This window comes from Mastomys coucha, unplaced genomic scaffold (genome assembly GCF_008632895.1).
Source record: "Mastomys coucha isolate ucsf_1 unplaced genomic scaffold, UCSF_Mcou_1 pScaffold21, whole genome shotgun sequence".
Classification (NCBI taxonomy): domain Eukaryota; kingdom Metazoa; phylum Chordata; class Mammalia; order Rodentia; family Muridae; genus Mastomys; species Mastomys coucha.
Genome location: NW_022196904.1, coordinates 96,318,046 through 96,342,696, shown reverse-complemented (window position 1 = coordinate 96,342,696; position 24,651 = coordinate 96,318,046). Strand labels below are relative to the sequence as shown.

The 24,651-nt window shown below is 42.6% G+C and overlaps 1 protein-coding gene across 1 annotated transcript; it reads right to left on the bottom strand.

The window, feature by feature from the left end:
- Positions 1–1,790: 1,790 nt before the first annotated feature.
- Positions 1,791–23,729, bottom strand: Olfml1 (olfactomedin like 1). Its single transcript, XM_031387776.1, has 3 exons — positions 23,171–23,729; positions 19,259–19,547; positions 1,791–4,030 (listed from the first exon to the last, which is right to left on the bottom strand). Exons 1-3 carry the CDS (start codon positions 23,297–23,299, stop codon positions 3,240–3,242), a joined length of 1,209 nt encoding a protein of 402 aa, XP_031243636.1. The 5' UTR covers positions 23,300–23,729; the 3' UTR covers positions 1,791–3,239.
- Positions 23,730–24,651: the final 922 nt, after the last annotated feature.

Sequence of the window (24,651 nt, the reverse complement as noted above, 5' to 3'; positions counted from 1 at the left end):
AAAAAAAAAAAAAAAAAAAAAAAAAACCTGGAAACCGAGTCCCAACACCTACCTCGAGCGAGCATAAGTCCCTCGGTTTTATCACAGTCGCTTACCCTACCCGGGCCTCCAAGGGCCGGTTGCTCATTTTATCTGCTTAAAATCTCCAGGGCCTCAGATGGCAGCAACACAGGGACTCTGGCAGGAGTCTCTACTAAGCTGGACTCCAGTTGCTTACACCTGGAGTGTTGACAGACACTACAGGACACGTCTTTTTTTTTTTTTTTCCAAAATTAGTCTAAAATTACTGGTATGGGAGAGGCTTGCACACATGAACACAACATAAACACTGTGGCAAACAGGTGTGCGAGCACTGCGGGGACATGGCCAGCAACAGAGCAAAGGCAAAGCCAGTAGAGGAAGACTGGGGCCCCAGAGTCTTGTGTCACAGCAGGACACCCTTCGGTTCTTTCACTTCCTTAAAATAGCGGCAGAGAGGCCTTTGGAGACAGAGCCTGCGCAGTTCACATAAGTTCACGTGTGGGCAGTTCCAAATCCCACTGGTAGCCTGGGGGAGACTGGGGGCGTGGGGCAGTCCCTTCCCCAGGCCCCCAGAAACTGCTAGCATTTTCTCGAAACTATACAATTATTTTGTAAAATGTTTTATGAAATTGGCTTTCCCAAGCTTCTGTGCACTTTGGGAAGGAGCTTTAAAATTAGAGATGCTCTCCTCCCATCTCCAGAGAGTCTGATTTGATGGCGTTGGTGAGGATAGCCTGGATATTAGGAATCTTAAAGCTCCCCAGGTGATTCCAATGTGCAGCAATATAATAACCATCGCTGTGGGTCCTGGAGACACCATCAATCTTCATTTAAATCCAACCAGAGTGGAACTGAAAAGCACACATGAACAACACCGAAGCAGGTGTTCAGGGCCCGCATGCTGTTAGGAACAGTAGCAATGAACAGGTCCTTTCCAAAGAAAATTCCACCTAAAAGAGATATTCTGCCTGTGGGGATTCTGTGTTCCAGGGTACGCTGTTTGAGACAGGTCTATTTTGCAGAACTATCTAATCCCAACATTTCCCAAATAGAAGCCAGACAGCATGATACATATTATTCTCTTGACTTCAAAGGAACCATGTATACAGAGCTCACTCCTTTGGATAATGCCCCTGCACCCTTCAATGTGAGTAGGTCATGTTCTTTGTCAGTAAGGTAGGTAACATGACTCTGACCATAGAGCAGATATTGACCCTGGATTCATGGGGCTGGTATATCACAGATATTCATTCATATCTGGCTCATTCAGCAAAAGATTTGGGCTCTTGGGGGCATTCCATCAGAACTGTGGGTCATTCCATTCTGCCGAAGATCTACTCAGATGGTATGGGGGTGGATCTCTCTTCACTGCCTGTGGGCCCGGCTTGGACTTGGCAAAGACAGAGAAACAGCTGCAAGCACACAAAAGCAAGCCTTCTCATATGACCAACCTGGAAAGGCAGAGACCTCAGCACATGACACAGGCTGGCACTGCAGCCTCACTTGTGACCTAGACTCAGCCAAGTGGGACACACATGTGGGAAACACTTTGAAAAAGAGGTCCCTCTCAAGAGTCACACTGCGCTCTGTAAGGCCTAGCATGCCTGCTGTGGCAAAGCTGCTATCTGGCTTCCATCCAGATTAGAATCTTTACCAAGGGCCTTTGTGTGTTAGGGATCTCCTCCACAGCAATCCCGGCAGGCACGGTAATACTGGAACACTTCTGTGGTGATAGGATGTAGGCAAATAGAACCTGATGAGATTATTTGCTTAATCTCACTTTTATTACACTGAAAGCTAGAAGAAAGAAGCAGGCAACAGAAAAACAAGATGAGGCTAGAATTGTATTGTTACCCTTGGACTGGTTTTTTTAGAGAAAGCAGACTTTGAAAGACCTGTAAAACCTTGTGCAGACATGAAAATGGGCCAAGGGGCAGAGTATTATTTTTAGGCTGAATTGATAGACACACTGATTAAGGATAAGTGAGCAAAGCACCTGACACTTCCTTTCTTGGGAGATGGAAATGCTAGGAGGTTTGCAGTCTTTCCTAGCCCTTTCATTTTGTAGCTTGCTGCTTTGAATAACTCCCCGAACTCTCACTTCTAGCTTAGCAACTATGAAGATGTGTACATACCAGACAAAGACAAAAAGACAATCCAACAATGTAAGAAAGAGCTTTGTAACTAGAAAGTAGCATCCAACTATTCATGATTTTACATCGTTACTATATCCACTTGGCTTGGCAGAAGGGCAAGGCTAGAGGAAATAAAAATCAGACATCAACAAGAAATAGTGTTTTCTGGGTGTTGTGGTCCAATGAGTGAAATGTGCCCTATGGGCTCATGTGAACTCTTGGTTCCCAGCTGAGTACAGGCTTGTGTTACTGTGACAAGGCGTGAGTTACTATGAGGGCAAGCCTTTAAGTTTCTCAGTGTAGGCTCTCTTCCTGTTTGCACCCTGCTTCCTGATTACAGATGTAATTTGAACATCTCATGCTCCTGCTATCACACTTTCACTACTACCGTGATGGACTGTATCCATTATTTTTTTAAAAAGACAAGATCTCTGTATTGCTCTGATTGACCTAGAACTTACCATGTAGACCAGGTTGGCCTCTAATACAGAGAGATCCACCTTCCTCTGTTTCCCAAATGTTGGGGCTGAAGGTGTGCCCTACTGTGCCTGGCTTCCTTTTAAAACAATAAACTGGCATAAACCTTTTCTTTCTTAAGTTGCTTCTTGTCAGTTATTTGGTCACAGCAACAAGAAATGTAACTACTACAGTTGGATGATGGAAAATCTTTATAAGCATTTGAAAAAGAGGACAACCCCTGAGCAAAGTCCAGAGAAGAAGTCAATACCAGGACTGGTAAGATCCTAATTGCTGGATTGGGAATAAAGCAGAGTCAGAGAAAATGCTGGAAAGCAAAAGGAAAGATTGGAAATAAGCAAACCAGATAAAAGAGGCCTTAAGCCCCATCAGATTTGGATGAGGGCAAGGTATTGGTCAATTGACTTGTGACCTCATTTATGCTCTCAAAAGATACCTAAGCCAGTGAGTGACATTTGGGAAAAGAAGAATGTGTATTTCAACTTTTATAACCTATTCCTGTGAGCATCTAGAGGCAGAGATACTCCACTGTAAAGGGACTGTGACTTCAGTGTTCCGGAAAACCACTGCCCGAGCCACACAGCTCTCCCTCCAAACTGCCATCCATTACTCTAGCGGCAGCTTTTTCTTTGTCTGGAGTTTGTAAATGATCTGATTGCCTTCATTCCAGGCATACAGCTGCTTATCTCTGGGGTTGTAATGGATCATGGAGTGACTTCTTGGCCGCCTGGGGAAAAACAAATTGGGCAGATGCTCCTCCCTGACAGTGCCCAGTGGATCATAGACACAGGTGATCCGATGAGGGCCCTGGCCACCAGAACTGTAGACGACATAGAGGACCCCACACAGGAGGAATGAAGCTTCAGCATCCTGGCTTCTACACGGTGTATCCCATGAATGTTCTATTCCCAAAGTGCCAGGCTCAATTTTTGTCAGAACCAAATGGCCTTGAATACCTGGTCCTGAGTGAATGGCCCAGAGTCCATGCTCATCTACAGCAAGGTCAATGTATGTAGCGAGGGAGTGTTGATAGATGGGTGCTCGGCCTGCCCCTCCTGGGAGAAGCATTCGATCTTCCACAGTCTTCTTCTGTAGATTATATTTAATTATCTCATTAGAAGTCCCTTGATTGTGAAAAAATAGAAAGCTTTGATAGACCACTTGCCCTGATCCCTGCCAGGAAAGTGGTAAGATTAGCTTACGGGGACCAGGCTTGATGCTATCTTCCATGAATGCCCGCAAATTTGCAAATTCCCAAACTGTGTTGTTTCTGGATCCAGCTAATAGATACACTTTTGCAGAGTTACTGCCAGCATCTTTCATCCAAGAGCCATCTGGATCCATGGTCTTCTTCACTATTTTCAGAGACTTTATAGCCATCAGCATGTTGTCACAGCCTAACCAGACCAGAGAAAAAGAACAGGTTATTTCTCAACAGGTAATTTATAAGTTATCTACTTTCTAGAATATTCTCTACACCTGAAGAATGCAGCTTCCTTTCAGATCTAATATAGTAGATAACATTCTTATTTCTGCTATAATACCATGACCTCTGAAAGAAGAGTTTCCCTTGGAGAAGCCTAGAGCAAAAATGGAACACAGGCATGAACTCCTTTGAAAAATTAAACACCATTAGACAAGAACTCCCTCCATTTCCTGACCTTTACTTATAGTAGAATTTTCTTAGAAGTTGTGTTATTTCTTCTTCCCATGAGTAATACAACCACTATATTCAGATCACACCCTGTCCTAGCTTCTAGACTCCTCAACCAATTACCCTATAATCTTTAAATTTTTTCTTTATAACTAGCTGCTTAGTCTTAACTTGTATGCATCTTGTTTATTATCTTTTTAAAATCTCACAAGTGGGCATAGTGTGTATGCTCAGCAGTCTGGAGGAAGAGGAAGGCATTTCTCTGTGATTCTGAGACCAGCTTGGTCTATACAGCAGCCCTAGGCCAGCCAATAAGAGCCTGTCTTAATAATAAATGAATATCTCCAACTAGTTAACATTTTCTGGATACTTTGTCATCTTTTGCACTATTCATCCTCAGCTTCTCCTCCAGAGCAGTCTATATTTTCCATATTTACTTTCTCACCTCCCACTCTTACTTTACAACAGAATCTGTTCTTGATAATACTACCATGGAACTCCTAAATAAAAATTCCTGCCTTTCCTTTAAGTAAGCATGTTACTGTTGGGGGTTGCTTTTGTGCACTGTATATTCAATTGCTGATTTCTGTGCCTTAGAGATCAGGTTGCAGTACTGGACTTTGTATTGTCATTATTATGAAGCATTTCCCGGCTCAGTATTTTGCAAAACATTGTTCTCCTTCATCTTCAGATTGGTCAATAAAAAGCTATCGGCATATAGCTAGGCAGGAGAGGATAAGGTGGGTCTTCTCAGCCCAGAGAAGGAGGGTCTCAGGTGGGCCTGGGGAGTTTTCATTGGCTGGAATGTAGGCCAGGCCAGTATAGTTGGCTTAGAATAGATCAGAAAGCCCCCCTCCCGCTATAGTGCAAGAAGCTTACTAATGAATATAAAGGTCTCCTTGTCATTATTTAGAGAACAAGGGTGGGCGCAGAAAAGCTCTGTACTTTTACATGTTACTTCATCTTCTGAAGTATGACATGACAGCATTGGTCAGTTCCTCCTTGAAGATGCCTTCCTCACCATCTTTGTTTCTATGTGCATTTCCTGTTTGTCTTTTGACAGTATGGCAAAGATTATGATCTGTGTTTTTCCAATTCCATTTCAGTTCAGTCTTTATCACAGCTCGCAAAACTACATTTCATAGTCTCCTTGGGGGTTAGCCTGTACTCACTGACTTGTTTTTACTGGATAGGATATGGACAGACATAGTATAAGCATCTCCCACCTGGCCCTTAAGTGTGTCATTTTTTAGTTGACTGTAGCTCCTTAAAATCATCATGGTGACCATGGTCAAGAGGTCAGCACTACTGGTCATTTCTGGAAAGATCGATTGATCATCAGTTCAAACTTCAGACTTTTGGTGGCTCTCTATAAATCTGGCCAAGAACCCACTGTTAGGGAGCTCACTGGCCACAGGGCTGAACAAATTATTATTCTCTGCTAAATGGATATAAACTGCTCTCTAAACTGAGCTTACTGGCCACAGGGGTGAACAAATAATTGTTCTTTGTTAAATGGAGTTTAGCTCTCTAAACTGAAATCTTTATACCCATTAGTACAGCTCTCAGACATCATCAAGGTAGTTTCTCTGAGCCATAGAAGAGAGTGAATTTACAACTGGCCAGTGTACAGAGTGTCTGGGGAGGGATTAGCCACAAATAGGACATCTCTATTACACTCCTCCCCCTCTAGTCTCAGGGACTACCACAGGAGAGGGTCCAGAAAGATTATAAGAGCCAGGGGTCAAAGAGAACTGAAAGAAAACCTTATCATCAGGACTTGACAGGACTACTGCACCCACGCTACCTGCATAAGATCAATCCAATTAATATTCCAGCTGAGGGGGTATAGAGAAAGGTTCTGATGCAAAGGTCCTGTTCCCCAATTGGTTCTTTTGTTTTTTTTTTTTTTTTTTTTGGTTTTTTGAGACAGGGTTTCTCTGTAGCCCTGGCTGTCCTGGAACTCACTCTGTAGACCAGGCTGGCCTCGAACTCAGAAATCCACCTGCCTCTGCCTCCCAAGTGCTGGGATCAAAGGCGTGCACCACCACCGCCCGGCTCCCAGTTGGTTCTTGATTGATCAATAAAGATGCCAGGGTCAATTGCTTGGCAGAAAGAAGGAGGTAGAACTTCGGGGTTCCTGCAGGAGGCTAAGGACATAGAAGGAAAAGGGAGGATTTGCCATGCTTCGGAGGGAGAAAAAGTCACCAGTCATGTGAGATCTAGGGTAGAAGGCCACTTCCCCAACTGGGCCTGGTGTACCCATGACATTAAGCTAAGGGCAGATAAAGAGGTGCTGAGCTAAGAGTATTAAGAAGGGCACACTAGCTTTGGAAGATTGAAGTGCCCAGCAATTGAACCAAGATAGACGAAGAAGGCTTAAAAGAGCTCAGCAATTGAGCCAATAAGGCAGGTTGAAATTAGGCTATGTGTGTGTGTGTGTGTTCTTTATCCACATATCCAATATTTTCTGGTGAGGGCTAGCAGTCTGGTCTGCCTGTACCTTAAAGCTGGGCAGCAAAAACTATATGCTACAAAGGAGTGGTACTTTAGGATAAGAGCCACACCCCTAATTAGACAGCTATTGATAATTGGTGGTTCCTAGGGGAAGGGATGCCAGTTTTCTTTATGGATGTGCCTCCTGGTAGGTCAACCATGCTCCAATGATAGCCCTATATCCATGAGCACATGGGCAGTACAAATTGGACTCGAGGGATTATAATAATAATTTTTAAAGAACAGAAGGAGGTGGGTAGATCTTGGGTTGATCTGGTAGAAGTTGGGAGAAGTAGGAAGGAATGTTATTAAAATACATTATATGCATATATGAAATTATCAAATAATTGTTTAAGATATATAAATTATTTTTGCAAATACTCAATTATATATCTCTATTTATTTATTTATTTATTTATTTATTTATTTATTTATTGGTTTTTCAAGACAGGGTTTCTATGTGTAGCCCTAGCTGTCCTGGAACTCACTCTGTAGACCAGGCTGGCCTCAAACTCAGAAATCTGTCTGCATCTACCTCCCAAGTGCTGGGTTTAAAGGTGTGCGCCACCACCGCCAGGCTATAGATCTCACTTTTATCTTCTACTCTTTCCCTGTAAATCATGACTCATTGTTTTTTTAGCAGATCACTACAAACGTTTCAGATTTATCTCCTTGATTTTATTCTTGTTTGGTCATCTACATGTCGAATATAGGTTCTGCAAAGCAGTAAGAGTGATCTGATATGTTAAATTTTATCTCCACCCTTACACTTAGAATAACTTCCTCATCCTTTGCCCTGGCCTATAAGACTGTGTGTAGCATGGCTCTTGTTTATCATTAGGACTCTGTCCTTTGTGTCTCACTGTGTTGTGATCACACAGTTTTCTTTATGGTCTGTGAACATGCCAAATTTCTTTTTGCTTTAGGAATCTTACACTTAGAATTCTGCTACCTGGAACATTCCCTTTTCTTGTACTTCACACAGTGAATTGGCTCCTATTCATTCTTCAGGCATCCCACTCCAACACTGCCTAGACTCACTACATAGCACAGGATGGCTTCAAACTGGCAAATACTAGGACTGCATGTGTGCACCTGGCCAAGTCTTACTTTTTTTTTTTGTTGTTGTTGTTGTTTTTGTTTTTTTAAGACAGGGTTTCTCTGTATAGCCCAGGAACTCACTCTGTAGACCAGGCTGGCCTCCAACTCAGAAATCCACCTGCCTCTGCCTCTCAAGTGCTGGGATTAAAGGCATGCGCCACCATGCCCAGTATCACTTCAAAGATCTTAAGATACTTTCAAATCCATTATTTCATTAAAAAACTGGATCCTGGGTTTTCTAAAGAAAGCACATGAAATGGAGTGCAGGCTTAGTTAGACAGAGCCAAGTCCCGGTAAGTTAGCTCTTCAGATATAGGCACAGAGGCCCCACCTGGATCATACTGTGCTCCAAGCCGGGTTTAGAAGAGAGCTGCAGAACCACCATGTTCTCCTACCATGCTCCAACTGCATGATAGTTTGCCTTTATGTGTCAACATTGTTGTGGGTGACCTGGTTATAGGAAGCCAGACTCTGGAAAATGCAGCCAGGGAGCTTAAGCTTTGAAGAAGCAGGTGGCAGGAGGAGCCTCTGCTATATGGAGCCACTGGGAGCTGAGGGAATGTGTGGAAGAAGGGGAATAACCATGCTGGTTCCCAAGTGCCATTTCTACTTGAACACAGCTGAACCTGACTGAAGTGATGCCGTAACTCTTCCATGATCAATGCTGACCACCAAAGAGAAGTTAAGCTTTCAACCATAGGGTGACTGTATAGGGGAGGAGGAGGACGGCCCATGGGTTCGTAAGATACCCACGTGATATTTCATGGTAAAGGACAAGTCCCAGGGTTAAAGCAGTTATCAACTATCTTACAAATACATAGAATATGTTTGGAACTGTGCTGCATAACTTTATAGTAATTTATGTAATTCTTATAATAAGTTACCATGACATATATTTTAATCACTGGTTTCCAAGTTAAAAAAAAAAAAAAAGTTAAGTCTTGCATTAGTTTCTTGGAATGGTCACACAGCTAGTCAGTGGTGAGTGAGACTTCTGAAGTCAGAGCTGGGAGCCAGGATGCTCCCAGCCAGCCTCAGAGACTGGTTAGTGTGGTAGGAAGGGTTGGGGAGCCATGTGTATTGGTGTGCTCAGAGAAGGACTAGTGAAAGCCTGGGCTCCTAAATGTGATAGGACATTTGTGTTCAGTAGGGAGCCCTCACATTGCCTGCCTTCCTGCTCCCAAGTATGATAGGACATCTGTGTTCAGTAGGGAGCCCCTCAGTACCTGTCCCCAAGTATGATAGGACATCTGTGTACAGCCCCCACATTGCCTGCCTCTCCTGCTAGGGAAGAACAGACTTGAAGCTAAGCTGTGTACTGTGACTTAGAACACGAACCATTTGTTTCTTGTCTATAAGAAAACATTCATGCAGGGCGGTGGTGGTGCAGGCCTTTAATCCCAGCACTTGGGGGACAGAGGTAGGCAGATTTCTGAGTTCGAGGCCAGCCTGGTCTACAGAGCGAGGTCTAGGAGAGCCAAGGGCTATACAGAGAAACCCTGTCTCAAAAAAGAAAAAAAAAAAAAGGAAAAAAAGAAAAGAAAACATTCATTTACAGCACAGAAGAACAGGGGGTAAAGGTATAGTTAAATCAGTAGAGTACCTGCCTTGCATACATGAAGCCCGAGGTTGGATCCCCGGTACTGCATAAAACTGAGCATGTAGCATAGATAGGCCTGTAATCCTAGCACTTTGGCGTGAAGAAGTAGAAGTTCAAAGTCATCTTGAGCTATACATCAATTGGATGCCAGTCTGAGCTACATGAGATCTTGTCTTCAAAAACACCAATAAAATAAAATAAAATAAAATAAAATAAAATAAAATAAAATAAAATAAAATAAAATAAAATAACAGAAGAGAGGCAGTTGTGGAATGGCAGGCTTATAACCCTAGCGCTTAGGAGGCAGACCCCGGAAGATTGCAAGTTTGAGTACAGCCTGGCGTACATAGTACATTATAGGCCCATTTGTGCTACACTATGAGTTCCAGGATAGTCTGAGCATCATAATGAGACCTTATCTAAAAAATAAATGTAAATGAAATAAAATTTAAAAGTAGTAAACCAGAGAAGGAATGAACATTCACATGCCTCCTCTGTCTACTTCCCCTTCTTAATGCAGAGCTCTTAGAGAAATAACAGAACAACAATGTGTTGATGTAAATTTTCAATTAAGAAGTTAAAAAATCTCTAAGAAAAACCAAAACAATTTGCCCCATATCTTTCTGCTACTTCTACTTCTTCAGATTTAGCTGGAGCTCAGGACTGGGAATCCGAGACCTAGGGTCTTTGGACTCAATTCCTTTCATCGATCCAGCCTTCATTCTGCCAGCCCCGAAACTATGAGTTCAGGCTAGGTACTTTCTATTCTTTCATCAAGGATATTTTAAAATTGTAAAAGTTAGAAAGTATACATTTCCAGTGTCCCAATAAAAGGGAAAATTAAAATTACCCACTGTGTTTCTCTTGGGAACAGATAATTAACAGGGGAAAAATATTAGAGGAAAGGTTGGAAATTTAAAAAAAATCTTGAATCCAACTAAAATACAAATTATTTAATAGAGTCAATGCAAAGGTTCCATCTGCAAACCAGGGCACACAAATGTGCAATTCCCCAACAGGCAAATTTTCACATAAGCAGTTAGGGTAGAATTTAGCCCAGAGCCAATGAGTTCAGACATAAATATCACTTATTTGAATCTTTTAAAATGCTTTCCTCCTTATCAATAATACTTGCTGGACCTGTAAGACTTGTTCCTCCATTGTGACTCAATCTGATGTTAGAGATATTGGTTCATCTCTGGTAGAAAAGTGGCTGGGTAGGCAGCAAGCCGGGGGCGGGGGGAGAGGGGTTCACCTGAGGAGATGGACACAGGGAAGTTATGCAAACAGCTGCCTTCAGTTTCTAATAAAATGCTCAGGCCAGAGCATCCTGATCTCCCACTCATTCTAGGCACTGGGATAGATTTTGGAAACACAGCATCCACAGTGCAAGCAGGCATGGATGTATGAGTTGTGTTTTTAAAATAGATTAAATTAACAGCATAGAACAGCAGAGATGGGTGGAAATCTGCTGAGAAATACTAAAAATGACTGTTTGACTATGGGCTTCTCACTTACCTTCATAGTGGAAAAGAAATCCCACAATAAATAAATAAGTATAGTATTTGTAGTTTTATTTAATCATCAAGTGTTCCTTTTGTAGAGAAAAATTAAGTATTTAGAGAGAGCTATGGTAGGATAGGGTTGTAAAAAGCACTTTTGTTTGTCCTGGGGTTTGAAGTTGCCATCAAGGGGAAAAAATGACAGTGTTATAATTCTAGTAAGATGACCCTGGTGGCAGTATAAGTCAGAGTACTGGGACAGGGATAGATGGGGGCAGGGCGGGCACTGTCAGGGTTGAGTAGAATGGGTAGGGGAAGAGAGAACAGTGTACGTGGACTGAAGGCATTTGAGAAATAATGGGAAGAAATACTCTGCTGAAATGGTGACAGGCCAATTGAGAATCCCAGAAATGAGTAGGGAGCAAAGCAGAGACTTCTGCTATTTAAAGGTCAACAAAGAGGACCTGGAGCAGTAACTGAGTGGGGTAGAATGCTTGCCTAGCATGCACTAATTCCAGCATTGCATAAAACCAGGCATGCCTGGTATCACTAGGGTATCACCAGGGTATCACCCTGGAATGGTGACTCCAGGGGCAGATATAGGTAGGAGGATCAGAAGTTCAAGGTCACTCTTAGACACAGAGTGAGCTCAAGACCATCCTAGGCTATATAAGACCATGTCTCAAAAATGAAATAATAAATTTCAAAAATCCAGGAGAAGGTTATTGACTTTTCTTAGACAGAATTTACGTAAATCAGTCTTTTGTGAGATGGAATCATAGTTCACACTGTGACCCTCACTGAGATCAGAAACTTCTAGCATAGACATTTACTCTCAAGGCAGAAGGTTCCAAGCTCATATGCCTCTGTGGCTACCCTTGGCATTGCTTTGCTGGCTCTAGCTTTTAGCTTCTATATGCTCTTACCCTCTCCTGTTGCCAGGCTGCTCTGTACCCTGTGTCCAGAGTGACCTTTCTCAATCCTGTCTGAGCCATAGCACTCCCATAATGATCCCTGCTCAGCCCGGCTGAGGGATGATGGGAGGGTCCGACATGTGTACAAGCCCAGGGTTGGTGTGAATGTCACCCTAGTTGTTTTGTTAGTGATTTGAGCTTTGGCAAACTGTCCTCGAACAGTCTCATTGTCCTGATATATAAAACAGGGGTGGAGATGGGCGATTATACTCAACTCATGGGGTTTTTGTCAATTACATGATAATTACCAGTAAGACACATACATCACTTGGAGACTACATAAAATGTATTACCAATAAATAATAGCTACTATTCGCATTACTCTCATGGAGAGCTTAGCTCTCCTCTGGTTGTTGTTTTCTTCTTTTTTCCCACAGCATCCTGCTCTGCCTGAGTTCTATGGAATGATTTGCTCCATGAACAAACCATGCTCTGTACTTCCACTGTGCTGCTGCTGCTGCTATGTGAGACTTAGAACGCCCTCAACTCCAGTCTCCATCTCATGAACTCTTTACAATGACTAAAACTGAACCTGAGGGTTACTTTTTAGTTCTAGGGTAGTTCCACCTCTCCCATCTCCATGGCAACCTTGCCCCAATAACTTAAAATGTTTCTGGGATACCTCATACACCCCTCCCTCAGAGCAGTCCTCACTCTGGACAGTTATCCTCTATGTCTGGATTGCTTCTTGATTTTACTTGAAGTGGTAAGGTCACAGCCAGGGTCTGCCTCTGATGCCTAGCACAAGTCCAGCATGTATCTGGAATTGAGCTAGACATTTGTTGAGCCTATAAACAAATGGGTGAGAGAGAATGGATGACTTTATAATAACTAGGACCAAAAGTTACCAAGTGACATGATTTGCAATATTCATAGTACTTAGGAATACATATATACACACAAACAAACAAACAAAAAATAGAATTTTCAAATGAGTAAATAAGAGAAATGCCATGTGTACAGACCTTTCTGGACTCTTGGGCATGTGCTCTCTAGGGAATACATGTCTGGTGTTGCTGGCCTTGTGAATGCACCAACACTGGATTTATACACATATGCACACACAAGCATCCTTATGATCTCCTATATTTCTGCTCCCAGTCAGACCTTAAGTCTCCTCTTGTATAGTTAACACATCTGTTACAAATCCGTTACGGGTTCTCTTAAAGCTTTCCTCTACTCATCAAGGACCGACTGGCCTTGAGAGTTGACTCATAGACATGCTATCTTTAGTTTTCAGTGAGTGGGGTGTTTGTTTAGTTGTTTGTTTTTTATCTACTTGGAGTGTATTCCAGGGGCATTCAAATATTCAGCAGACTTCTTGGAACTATGATCTAACAAAAGATATGAGTTATTTAACACAGCCGGGTGAGGGTTACGTGAGGTTACTCCCATGCTTCCTTGCAACAAAGGGAGCTGAGCTAGAGAAAGAAAATAAAATCTGTTCTAATGGCTTGTTTTGACTGCCCTGAGAATTCTTCTTCAAAAGCTACTTGCAAGTTAAAAGGAGGTCAATACTTTTATCCACTCAAGAATGCAGCCTGTGCACTCTTCCAAAGCTTACAGCTGGATGAATTCTCAACCTAGGTGCTGGAGGTATGGTGCTGCCGAGTGATAAGTACACCAGACAAAGTTTCTTTCTTTGTTTCTCTCCCTCTCCTTCTCCCTCTCCCTCCCTCTCCTCCTCCCTCCCCTTCCCTCTCCCTCTCCTCCTCCCTCCCCTCCCCTCTCCCTCTCCTCCTCCCTCCCCTCCCCTCTCCCTATCCCTCTCCCTCTCCTCCCCTTTCTATCTTAGGTTTATTTATTATGTATACAGCATTCTGCCTGCATGTATGCCTGCAGTCCAGAAGAGGGCACCAGATCTCATTACAGGTGGTTATGAGTCACCATGTGGTTTGCTGGAAATTGAACTCAAGACCTCTGGAAGAGCAGCAGTGCTCTTGACTGCTGAGCCAACTCTTCAACCCCCACAAAATTTTATTTTAACAATGGTCTTAGCACCAAACATTGGGAATGACTTTAAAATCCAAGGCACTCACTACTATTCTAAATCGTGTATGTGGAAAAGAGGTTGTGATGGAAGGAAAGGTGGGGAGAAAGTTAAGATTTTAAGAATTTTGCTCAATCTTAAAACATCACTGTAGGGCTAGAGAGATGGCTCAGTGGTTAAGAGCACTGACTGCTCTTCCAGAGGTCCTGAGTTCAATTCCCAGCAACCACATGGTGGCTCACAACCAATGGGATCTGGCGCCCTCTTCTGGTGTGTCTGAAGACAGCTACAGTGTAACTCATATAAATAAAATAAAGTAAAAACAATAACAACAAAACATTCCTGGGATCGGGGAGCCATATGGACCTCATTTGGAAAACACCTCAAAATAAAGGTTGAAGGCTTTAGAACAGCTCGATGGGGAGTGATTTACTTTAACATAACCTTAACTGTTCTTCAGGACTTAGCCCTTAGAAGTCATATGAAAAAAAAAAAAAAAAAGAGGATCATTCTAACATACATTAGAATTCATTTGTATCTTGAGGTACAAGATTAAATTTTCCAAGGTTTACCATCCATTCCCTAAAGGTTTCCCAAAGAAATGTTCTGAGACAGAATGTATAAATGAAACCCTATGTCCTGAGTCCTTTCTGACCCAGTTTGCCTGCACACCAGTGTTGACTTCATCATTTAGGATTTTAGTAAAAGCTGTACAGCTGGCATAGCCCTTGTAGGCCAAGAAGATAGGAGTAGTAGAATCTTCTAGGAAGACATGTTCAGATAACTGAGGCATGTGGTAGTTGGAATCCCAAAATGGTCCCTGTGATGGCTAGTAGTGACAGTCAACTTGATGGGATTTAGAATCAAAATGAAAGACTAGAGGGATAGATGGGTCAGAGGTTAAGAGCACTGGCTGCTTTGGCAGAAGATCTGAATTCTATTGCTAGCACCCATATGGGAGCTCACAGCCATCTGTAAACACCAGTTCCAGATCTGGCTGCCTTCTGATTGCCTCAGCATCAGATACACATACATACATACATACATACATACATACATACATACATACATACATACACTCGTATCCACAAAATAGATACATAGTAAACTCAAATAAGTAGAATCAAAATGGAGACAGATTTCTAGGTATGTCTGTGAGGACATTTCTAGATTGAAGTAGGCAGACCCATGCTCAAGTGGGAAGCACTGTTCTGTGGGCTGGGAGTCCTGGACTTATAAAAGGAGAAAGCAGCCACTGGGGTATATAGGTAAGTGGTAAAGTTCAATATAGCACTTGGAGAGAGAAGTGGGAAGAGAGAAAGGGAGAGGGAGAGAGAAGGAAGAAATGGAGAGGGGGAGGGAGGAAGAGAGAGAGAGAGAGAGAGAGAGAGAGAGAGAGAGAGAGTAGCTGCTGCTGCTGTCTACTTTTTGACTGTGAACAGAGTATAACCAGCTACCTGCTGCTCCTGTCCCTGCCATGATGAATGATATCGCTTTGGTCAGGTATTCTGTTGCAGCTATGTGTCAAGTAACCAATGTAACTCCCAAGATCCCTTGCCCTGTGTAGTCTCCACATAGCTCTCTCCCCAGAGCATGGATAGGGCCTGGGCATATGAGAAGGTGCATGCTGTGATCACATGACATTGGAAGAGAAAGTTTCAGGGATTCTGTAATTAATAAGTCTCCAAATCAGTTGACTCTGAATTAATCAGAAGGATGATAGGCAGACCTGACCTGATCAGATAAAAAAATTCTTTAAAGAGGAAAAATACTGTCCTTTTATTGGCATACTGTGAGCTGCCTTTGGAGCCAGAGCTGCAGGAAACTTGTGACCTTGCTCATACAATTAGAGGCCATGTGTGGACTCTGTAATAATGAATTCATATTGCTTTTAGCTGCTGAACTTATGGCAGTCTGTTGTACAGAATTAGAAAACTGATATGGTACAGTTACTACTAGAACAGTCAGGAAAAAAACACCACCATTACCATCACTGTGACTGACCATCATCAACAACATCAACAATACAACAAGAGCAGGCACATCATAAAATATGGGCAGTGCAGGGCATACACTAACTTAGAATTAGTATCCCTAAATCTAGCCTTGTCTGAAAGTAATGGGTCATATGCTCGTTAGTTTCTGCCAACTTGACACAAGTTGGAATTACCAGGAAAGAAGGATCCTCTGGTGAGGAATCATGTCCTTTGTATTGATTGGCCTGTTAGCAAGTCAAGAAAAGTCTACATTTTCTTGATTGATGGTTGATGTGGGAGAGCTCAGCCTATTGTAGGTGGTCTTGGGCTATATAAGAAAGGAGGCCAATCGAGCCATGAGGAGCAAACCAGTAAGCAGTGTTCCTCCATGGTTTCTGCTTCTACTCCTGCTTGATTTCCTGCCCTGACTTAGTTTACAAGTTGACTGTGATCAGGATGTGTTTGGTTAGTGTTTTATCACAGCAATAGAGAAGCAGACCAGAACAGGTCAGGTTGAGGGACCACTAATCTCAAGGCTATGATTGTTTGTAGAGTCACATGTCCTTAATCTAAATTCTTCAGGGCTTCTACCATCCATCCCTCTTCGGGGAACAATTTCTTTGGCATTTCCCCTCCATGCTAGGTCCCTGTTCTACACTTCATGAATACAAAAGAGATTATATCAGGATATTTATTAATCACTTGGTATAAGAATAAGTTGTACATAACTAAAATGTGTGTGGTCGAAAGTGTTAAGTCCTCACATGTGTGTCTGTATGCACATATAAATATATTTCTTTAAGGTAGAGCTCTATACAGATACTTTAGGAAGAGAAGCAGTTGAGAATGATCCAGGTCATTTTCCAAAAGACCCTTTCTTTTCTTTTTTCTTTTTAAAAGATATAGTTATTTTATTTATATGAGTACTCTGTAGATATCTTCAGACACACCAGAAGAGGGCATCGGATCCCATTACAGATGGTTGTGAGCCACTGTGTGGTTGCTGGGAATTAAACTCAGGGCCTCTGGAAGAACAATCAGTGCTCTTAATGGCTGAGCCATCTCTCTAGCCCTGCAGAAGGCCTTTTCTGTATAAAAGGACTGAAGAGTAGAGTGGATCATCTTGCTGTTGCTCACAAGTTGTGAACAGTAATGAAAAGTATTATACAGAGGAGCTGTGTGAAGGCCTCGAGACAGTAGTGGGGGTTTAGGAAGTAAGAGAAGTAGTAAGGACATTCACACAGGATTCAGACAAGTCCATCTAGCAACCTTCTGACAGTGGGAGGCAGCAAGGGTTGGGCCAGTTTTAAATAGCTGTTGCTGAACCAGCGCTCCAGAGGTGATAGGCATGTGAGAGGCAACTCCGCAGACACTGGATGCCTGTGTCTACAGGGTGGGACAGAGGATGGGACTAAAGGAACCAACCATGAACCCCAGTGTCAGAAACCCTGCTACACTCCAGCTAGAATGGGAAAATGGTCACCTCAAGGTCTGGAGGTCTGAGAGTACCCTGGGAATGGGAAAAGCTCAGGGACTCAGCTGTATGATTTGGGCTTGGTGGCCTGCCTGTGACCCTGTGGGAAAGTTCAGGCACATTCCAGATCAGACAATATTAGTATTCACATTGTGTTCCCAGACCCTAAAAAACTTCTAAGGAAGCTAAGTAACTTTCTATTATTTATAAAGTATCTTGCCTGATTCAGTTATAGCAACAGAAAGCAAATGAAGATGTAACTGCTTGTAGAAAACCCACCTAGTCATAGTGCTTCCAAACTACTCTTGGGTTTTCTATCTAAACAGATTTCATACCAATCAATTAATAACCTAAGCCCCAAACCTTGGAAGTACCCTGGATTCACATCTCTCCTTTATCTTTTTCTTTCAACTCCGGTTTACCAAAGTGTGTGGATTTCAACTCTGAATAGCTTTCAATCTACCAGCTCTTTTCTGTCCTGTAATAGATACTTCATGATGAATCATTGTTTGATTAAATTACTTCAGTACTCTTGACTGCTCTCCCTTCTCTGGTGGGAATCTCTCCCCTTTATCATTTTCCTGCTTAGAAACCTTTCAGAGGTCTCTCTAGTCATGTTCAATCTCCTTAGCATGGACCACATGATATTTCATCATCTGTATCCACTGCCTGGAACAGTATTTCTGTTTCAATCAGTAGTTGTCAGTAAATAGACGACTAAATAAATGAATGGAAGGGTGACTAATGGTGCCAGCACAGGGCTTGATTAGAACTCTTCAGCTTCCTGTCCCTATACCCACGTGCTCTATACCAGTTTCTCTGAGACAGATCTGCAGATGGACATGTCTTTATAGCTTGTGCTATCACTTGAGGTGTCCCTAGTGTTCACTGTACTTACAGAGACTTTCACCCCATTTATTTTTTATTAAGACGAGGTCTCATGTAGCCCAGGTTGGCCTTAAGCTTACTATATAACTGAGACTATCCTTAAAGTGCTGATGTCTCTGCCTCTGCCTCATGCTGGGGATGGAACCCAGGGTCTCATGCATGCTAGGCAGTGCTCTTGCAATGGAGCTACATCCTCAGCCCCAAGGCCCTTCTCATAATGACCCACAGGTTACAATGAAAAGTCCTTAAAGTTTATGTCCTTCTTTCCTGCTGGAGTTTCCCAAATTTGAAGGCATAATTAGTACATAAACAGTCTCCCTGTTTACAGTGAAGTCTTTCCAGAATACAAAATACAGGTGGGGCCCTTGTTTCTCTTACTGCTTTAATGAAATGGACTCGTGCACAGAAACATCTGCTCAGCTGTGATGCTTATAACATGAGCTAGCAGATACCATTACTCACAGCCTAGAACAGATACTGATAGGTCACACACAGGACAAATTCCGGAATGCCACCATGACAGATAGCACACAGTAGCAATGCGCTGCAGTACCCAGGCCTGAGGTTTGGTTGTCACAGTTTCTAATTTCGGACTGTTAGTTACACTGGCAGCACTTTCAGTTTTCAGGGCTTTTGATATAGCCCAAAACAGCCTGCCACTCTCCCTAAAAGGAGCTGGGACCACTTGGCTCTATTAAACCAAAGTCTATCAGGAGAGGACCCCCAAACTGCCTCTTAGTCTATAGACCTGGCCTTTCCTGGGGTCTTTAGAAACTACCAGAGAAAGGAAAGCTATTTCTTGAAGTGGGATTCTTCTGGGACACCCGACCCCTGCTAAGTTGCTCCTGCCCATACACACAAGGGATGTGCCCAGTCTTCACTCATCACTTTCTCACACTTTCTAGCTGCAGGCATCTGCATCTCTCCAGATGTGATAGGCCCTAAAAGGGGTGGGAGAAGAATTCCTTACTTGTGTTCAACAGGGTTCGGATCTTCTTTTCTTCTGCTGCTTCTTGAAGCACCTTTTCAGCCAGCGTCTTCTCCTCTGATTCAATGCAGAAGTCAGCTTCTCGGAGGTATTGCAGGTAGTCGATCTCCCGCTGGGCACGCTCCACTCTCAGGGCAAGGTTTTCCACTGCACTCTTGTATTCGCTTGTGTGGGTCTGACACTTCCCCAGCATGATGGATATGTTTTTTGAGAATTCCTGGAAGTCTTGAATATATGCCCTTGTTGTTTGGGCACATTTTTCCAGCCCTTGCTTTAATCAAAAAATAAATTACCAAAGTTACCAAATTATTATAATTATTTAAGTGATTCAAGTACTACAAATAGTTATCATTCCTAGAAAAAGATTATTAAATAAGTATAAATGATCAAAAGGGGATTTTCAAAGTATTTGTTTATTTTAGTTTTTTTGAGACAGGGTTTCTCTGTATAGTCCTGGCTGTCCTGGAAATCACTTTGTAGTCGTGGCTGGCCTCGAACTCAGAAATCCACCTGCCTCTGCCTCCCAAGTGATGGAATTACAGGCGTGCGTCACCACTGCCCGGCCGTATTTGTTTATTTTAACTTGCTAATATATTGTAAATATTTAAATACCATTATTATATTATTATATATTATATTATTATAATTACAGTAATATGATATATTATTATATCACAGTATGCACCTATTTTGTGCTGACTATAGTAGTTAATTAATAAATAAAGCTACTATATGATTGTTGTACATATGATATTTTGATATGAAATGGCTAAATCAAGCAAGTTAACATGCATTTTGTATTTTTTATATTTTGTATTTTGCATATATACTTTTGAGGTGATAAAAATCTATTCTTTTAATTTCTGGGTATGCAGTATATTGTTATTATCTACAGTTATGATAGGTACAATGTATTTCTTGAAAATTTTCTTTCATGTGTGTGGGGTGTATATATGGGTGTGTGTGTGTGCCTTGAGTGTGTGTGTGTGTATGCCTTGAGTGTGTGTGTCTGTGTCTCTGCCTATGCAGGTGCACACATACAAGCACAGAGCAATGCCAGGTATCTTTCACAATCATTTCAACCTCTTATGCTTTGAGGCAGTGTGTCTGTCATTGAATCTGAAGTTCAGTGACTATGTAGACTGCCTGGCCAGTAAGCCCCAGAGAACTGCCTGTATCTGCCTCTGCTGCACCAGGCTTACAGATGGGCATCTACACACCTTACTTTGATGTAGATGCTGGGGATTTGAACTCAGGTCCCTACACTTGGGCAGCATACTTTTCTAACCGAGCCATTGGCCTACCTTCAGAACTTTAATTAAAATTTTGTATAATCTGATAAAGATCTTCTCATTCCTCATATTTCTCTATTTTTATGAGTTTATTACTTTCAGATTAAATGTATAGTTAAATCATCCATTCAGTGTTTGTCTTTTGGGGGCTTGCTTATTTCACTTAGCATAAGATCCTTGCTGAGCGGTGGTGGCACACGCCTTTAATCCCAGCACTTGGGAGGCAGAGGCAGGAAGATTTCTGAGTTTGAGGCAAGCCTGGTCTACAGAGTAAGATCCAGGACAGCCAGAGCTATACAGAGAAACCCTGTCTCAAAAAAATCAATAAAAAAAAGATCCTGCAAGTTCCTTTACAGTGTCATGTATGAGCTTCATTTTAAAGGCTGAACAACATTCTGTATGAACATGCTACTTATCTGTATGTAACATAATTTTAATAGGATGTAGCTTCTCATTACATTGAAATCCCATTATTTGTTCCATTAAACAACTTTCAATGCCCATTTAGTTTTCAATTTTTTTCACTCAATGTTAAGAAAAAAAAACCCTCTGTATTTACATTTTTTTAATGTCCCTGGTTATAGTCTTAGGCTAGATTTCTAGAAGTGAGTTCCAGTCCCTCACATCTGGCACGGAGCTTAGGATAGAGTATATTTGGTTAATGGAAGAATTAGTGAACGGAAATGGGACTGCTGGGTCAGAGTCAATAGTTAAAGCTCACTTGGCAACATTGACTAAAACCTTCTTCACAAAGAGAAAACCTTTTACTCAAAGTCATGCAGGGCACTTTCTCTTGAAAGAGAGACAGGAAAAGTAGTTGAGAAGAGAGAGAAGGAGAGAGAGACAGCGACGCAGAGAGAGAAAGACAGCGACACAGAGAGATAGCGATGCAGAGAGATAGCGACGCAGAGAGACAGCGATGCAGAGAGAAAGAGAGAGACAGTGACACAGAGAGACAGCGACACAGAGAGACAGCGACACAGAGAGACAGCGACACAGAGAGACAGCGACACAGAAAGACAGCGACACAGAGAGATAGCGACACAGAGAGACAATGGGTATTAATAGCCCCCAAGTCTCTATTTCCCCTCTCTTGCCCCTCCCCCCACATTCCCTTTGCAGAACAGGCCCTGTATTCCTGTGTTGTTAAGCCTCTGCTACCTGGGATTTGGCTTCACCGCCCCCCAGGTCAGAACCTAGTGGTCAAAGAAGGAACTATCTTTATCTTCTACAGAACACATCTACACAGCTACAGAGCTACAGGGGGAAGAAATGCTTGCTGCAAGGAAGTGGAGGCCTGGAATCTGTAGATAAAGCACTCCCAGACCCCGGGCCTCATACTGCAATTCTTGCTCCCTTCCTGGACACACTGCCAACCTCATTTTTGCCTAAAATGCCAAAACTGTGCTCAGGCTTTAGCAGCAGCTAAATTCATGCTCATTGTCCTGGATGGACAATATGAGGAACTGGATTTGGATTGTTTGTTCTGTGGACTTATATTACTGAAACTATAGATAGATGGCTCATCATATGGACTTACAGATTTTTTTTCAGCAAAATACAGAAATATAAATGTTTGAGATAAGAGTGTCCTAGACAGAAGATGCATAATATGCCAATTCAACTTGTGTAAGAGCTAAGCATTGCAAGAGAAAAAGTTACATTTGTCCCTGAAAACCTGACTGGCCTATAAAAATATCAAATTTTGTCCATTTGTTTTTTTGTTTTGCTATAGAGTCCCATTTAAGCTAAACTGGCCTCAAACTTCCTGTTTAGCCGAAGATGACTCTGAAGCCCCCAGTCCTCTTGCGTCCACTCCCTGAGTGCTACTGTTACAGCTGATATTACAAAGCATACCTGGCTTATGCAGTGATGGGCCTTGAACCCAAGGCTCCATGAATGCTAGGCTAGTACTTATCAGCTGAGCCACATTCTCAACCCTAGGTTTTTGACTTTTCCCAGTTCAAATGCTCTCACTTTGTTTAACATTGATGGAAAATCTCATTTCCAAACCCAAGCCCAGTTAGGAATAAAAAGCAAAAATCTATGATGAGCCTCTGTGTAAAACACCACATTGTTTTATAGTCACTTAACAGTTTGTAATAAAAAGGAAAAGAGAAAAGCTGGAATCAGCAGAAACCCAATACAGTAAAAGATGAAGAAAATGTGACTTAGTTCTAATTTCATACTTTGAAGACTGAACTATTTGGTTTTAACTGTTCAACAACCTGGAAATTTACTCAGCGAGTTAGGCTATGTTCTGAGTATGGATTAATGGCCCAAATAAAACATCCCTAATTTGTCAAAGTTGAAATCTCTTTATTAAATCTGTAGAATAGCATTTGAACTTAAATTCTATCACTATGCCCATTTTATAGGTAAGAAAAACGGCCAGGGGAAAGTACAGAGTGAAGCCACGCTGGAGGTCTCATGATGGAGTGGTCTGCACTGGAGGTGGTTATCCTGAGCTGCTAGGCTATGCACATCTGTAAATGTGATCTTAGCAGTGATTCATTCTGTATCTGGAAGACAGCAAAGTGGGGGCACAACAGAGTGACTTCCAAGAGGCATACTCCCCGTGAAGGGAAGACACATCACCTACCTCCAAGACTTGGAAGCGCTGGTAGATGTAGTGTACCATGGCTGGGTCCTGGGCATGTTGTGGTGGGGGCAGAAATGCTGCAAGGAAGAGGACCAGTGAAGCAGAAGCTCCCCGAAGGGCCACCATCATCCTGCACACTTCCCAGGAACTTTGGTTCTCTAAAATGACTCAAGGGTCCAGGTGGTGATCTCTGGTTTTCTGTCTGCTGCTGTGGCAATTCCTTGGAAAACAACGCTTTGCATAGCCAGAAAGAACAAAGTCCGCTTGTTATTCCACCCAGTGCATGATCTCAGTTTCAAGCTGGTGATCAAGTCCAGCTGTTGGCAAGCCAGTCTCTGCAGGCCTTACTTGTTCACTTGGTTGCAGAGAGCTCCTGGGGTCCAGCATCGGCTGCCCTCAGCTTGGACATGCACAGACCCTCTTCAGGCTACTGGCTACTTATTGCTTCCAGGTTCAGAGTGTATGGGTTGGGGAAGGGTTGGGAGGTCTTTTCTTCTCTCCCCTCCCCCAGCTCTTTTACTTTTGGTTCCCTCCTCCCTAATAGATTGTGCAGTCCAATCATAGGCCTAGCTCAACACAGGCCACCCCCAAGGTCTTAGTGTTGGAATTTGAGTTCAGTTTCTGGCAGAAATTCCCAGGATCTTTTTCCAAGAAGTTCTGTTAGGAGACCCCACCTCTCTTTCTTGCATCCTCGTAGCTCTTAAAGGCATAGCAAGGAAATGTGAACACTGATCTATGCCATCTCAGAAAAGTGTACAGGGCTTCATTGCTCTGTGGACAGAGAGGTAAGTGGGCACAGGCCTGGCTACCCAGGCCAACAGCTGAGAATTGTCAGGATTGAGCTTTGAAGAAATTTTTTCTTTTTCTTTTTCTTTTTCTTTTTATATTTATTTTTTAATTTAGGTGCACGTGTATGCATGAAAGTATGGGGCCCCCAGTGGCCAGAAGGTGGCATCAGAGATTCCTGGGTCCAGAGTTACAACCTCTCTGATAGGATTGCTGGGAACTGACCTCCAGTTCTCTGCAAGAGTAGCAAGTGCTTTTAACCACTGAGCCATCTCTCCAGGCCCAGAAGAAATTGATGCAGTAGTAGTTGGGGCACTGAGTCACTAGGAAATGTCATCCCACTTTGAGAAAGCCCTAGCGTTTCCTGTTATCAGTGTTAGAATTCCCATGAGCAGCAGCCTAGAAACAAACAGGACCCTCAGCCCAGCTGAAGAGAATCACGTTGCTGGAGCAAAGCCATAAAACCTTCCAAGTTGGGGGCTGGAGAGAGATGGCTCAGTGGTTAAGAGCACTGACTGCTCTTTCCAAGGTCCTGAGTTCAAATCCCAGCAACCATATGGGGGCTCACAACCACCCTTAATGAGATCTGATGCCTTCTTCTGGGGTGTCTGAAGACAGCTATAGTGTATTTACATATAATAAGTAATAAAAAAAATCTTAAAAAAAAAACGAAAAAACCTTCCAAGTTTATGTTT